This window comes from Gavialis gangeticus, unplaced genomic scaffold, assembly GCF_001723915.1.
Source record: "Gavialis gangeticus isolate Ggan-Ray unplaced genomic scaffold, GavGan_comp1, whole genome shotgun sequence".
In the NCBI taxonomy this organism is placed as follows: Eukaryota; Metazoa; Chordata; order Crocodylia; family Gavialidae; genus Gavialis; species Gavialis gangeticus.
The window spans coordinates 11,160,255-11,162,964 of record NW_017729012.1 but is presented as its reverse complement, the minus strand read 5'-3'; the positions used below and the strand labels follow the sequence as shown (position 1 = coordinate 11,162,964).

General features: G+C 64.8%; 1 protein-coding gene across 1 annotated transcript in view; it reads right to left on the bottom strand.

Moving 5' to 3' along the window:
• Positions 1-2,710, bottom strand: part of PIGS (phosphatidylinositol glycan anchor biosynthesis class S) — a gene marked incomplete at its 5' end in the record, with an annotated part of 10,871 nt that overhangs the window by 931 nt on the left and 7,230 nt on the right. The window contains 6 exons of the mRNA XM_019510978.1: positions 5-265; positions 647-857; positions 1,162-1,262; positions 1,714-1,859; positions 2,183-2,297; positions 2,378-2,520. Of these exons, the coding sequence (XP_019366523.1) occupies positions 5-265; positions 647-857; positions 1,162-1,262; positions 1,714-1,859; positions 2,183-2,297; positions 2,378-2,520 (977 nt within the window). The remainder of the gene's footprint in view (positions 1-4; positions 266-646; positions 858-1,161; positions 1,263-1,713; positions 1,860-2,182; positions 2,298-2,377; positions 2,521-2,710) is intronic.

The following is a 2,710-nucleotide window of genomic DNA, read 5'->3' as shown; positions in this document are numbered from 1 at the left end:
TGGCGGGCTCCTTCCCGCCGCGCCTGGCCTCCCGCAGGATCTTGGCCAGGGAGAGCAGGAGCGGCACGGCCATGGGCAGGAAGAGCGGGATGTAGATGGCGAACTTCTGGTCGTCGGGGAAGTAGAGCAGGTGCAGCAGCGAGGGGTCGAAGAAGGCCCGCTCCGAGGAGGTGACCGCCTGCTTGCTGGCCTGGAAGGCGGCGCCCAGGCGCCCCGCGGCCAGCTCCCCCAGCGCCTGCTGCACGGCGCCCACGGCCCGGTACACCTGCGTAGGAGCACACCCTCAGTGCCCCGGCAGCGCCGCCACCTCCTCCCGGCTCCCCAGGACCACCCCGAGCAAGCTGGCACCCGCACTGCCCCCAGGAGCCCAGGGGTACCGGGCAGGCACAGCGAGCGCCTCTGCCAGGAACATGCTTGCTTTTAACACTGAGGTGCCAGCAGGGACTGGGGGCTGAGCAGCGGGACTCCCTTCCCCACTGAAACTGCACCTAGGGATTCGGGGCGAGGATGCTATAGGGGCTTCTGGCACTCCAGCTGGACCCAGCAGCTGCGCCTGCTCCAGCCCTCCAGCACCATCTCCCCCGGGCACACGTGCGGAAGGCACCCACAGCAGCGCCCCAGGGCCCTGCTCCGTCATGACACCCACCTCAGAGGCAACGTCGTCCTTAATGACAATGTTCCCGATCTTGTCCAGCAGCTCGGCCAGGGAGGTCAGCGTGGTGGACACGGTGGCCACGTTCTCCACCGTCCGGGCCCACAGCAAGCGGTCCAGCTCCCAGGCCGCCAGCCCTGCATTCCCGGGGTTTTCCAGCAGGAACTCCCCTGGGAGCGGCGCCCGGGAAATCCCAAATAGCAGCCTGGAGGCAGAGGGAGCAGATCAGGGGAGGGCTCAGCCCTTGGCCTTGGCACGTACCCGGCCTGAGACAGGGCACAAGTTGATACCAGCTTTTCTCTGCCTCTCCTGCACCTGGTAGAAGGGACAGGACTGAGCCCGGGTGACCCCCCAGGTTGCAGGGAATGGCTCATCTATGACCTGCTGGGGCCAGAAAGGGCATGCAGCCTCCTCCCCTCAGCACCAATGGGGCACGTCAGCCTTGTGCTGTCCAGCACGTGCTCCCGGAAGCCCTGATCTGTGCGCCCAGCCCCGGGAAGTGTCCTCACCGCAGCTGGGCCAGGAAGACCTCCATCACTTGCACCATGTCCACGTCCACCCGCAGTGGGAGCGGGGCTTCATCTGCAGCCGGGTGCTTGACATTGTACACCTGCCAAGACAGCACAGGGGGCAGCTCAGCACGAGCACCCTCCCAACCTCGGGCCAGCAGAGCCCTCTGCCACCAGCAGCACGGTCTTGCCCGGGAAAGGGCCAGGGACTCTTTAGCCCCATCTCATCTGAGACCGTGTGCCCGAGGAAGAGGCAAGGATCCATCAGCGAGCAGAATGAACCCACAGGTGGAAGAAGCTGCACCTATGTATTGCTGTCCCCAGGCAGGAGAAGCTGCTGGGATGTTCCCAGTTCTCTTGCACCGTGGCGTGGAAAGCCCCACATGCAACCCACAAGCAAGCTCATGGCCCCAAAGCCCCGACAACATGTGCAGCAGGCCAGGGAAATGCTGCCCCTGGGCAGGCCCCACTGTTCAGCCAGGAGCCACAGCCCTCATGCTGGTAGGGGACCAGCTCCGCTCCAACTGCAGAGTGCAAAGCTCTGCTCCTTACCATGATCCCACCCCAGCGGGGGCTGTGGAAGGCGTTGGTCCTCACCAAGGCCCCATCCCTGTCCTGGATGTAGAGTGGGGAATGGGCTCGCTCTGGCACATACAGCAGGAAATTCAGCACCGGGAAGAGCGAGGCGGCACTGGAGCCTGCAGAGCGACAGCGAGAGCCTCTGTGCTACTGGGGACAGGTGCCAACAGGGACCTGGCCAGCCGCTCACAGGGGCTCTGCCTCTGCTGAGGCAGCCAGAGAGGCCAGGCCAGGCCTGACCCGCTCACACGCACCTCTCATCCATGCCGGCACCCTGAGCACAGATCCGCACGGGCCCCAAGCTAAGCGGACTGTGCTGGTCTCATCCTCACACCCCCAGGGACCTGCCCACCAAGGCACCAGCAACCACAGCATCATGGCCTGCGTCTGGTAGAACTGGACTGGGCGCAGAAGCAAAGCAGGGAGGCCGCATGGCACTTACCCAGCCTGGCCTCCACGGGGTTGATGACGTGGGGGAGGCTGTGCGCACTCAGAAGGAAGCTGGAGGAGTCCTTGTCAAAGCGGGGCGTGACCCCCAGCATCGCGTAGTACAGGATCTGCAGGACAGGAGCGCAGAGGAGTGACTCCGGACACTCCCCACCTGCCCAGGTGCCCACCCCTCTCACCCAGCCCTCACCTGCGAGTCCACAGTGAAGTTGGCCACGAAGCTCAGCTTGTCCAGGAAGGGCTGGACATAGCCATGGACAGCAGCCTCAATGTCCCAGCGCACGTCGTGGGACTTGGGGTCGGGGTTCAGCAGGCTGAAGGTGATTTCATACCCTGCGCGGGGCAGAGCACGGAGGCTGCTATGGCCCCTGTGATGGGGACGGACAGGGCACATCCCAGGCACTCAGGGCACAGCAATGCCATTCAGTTCATGTCACACAGTGACTGCTAGCACCAGGGCCCCTGTGCCCCCAACCAGCCTCAGCACACCCCAAAGTGCCACCCTGCGCAAACCCTGAGCTGC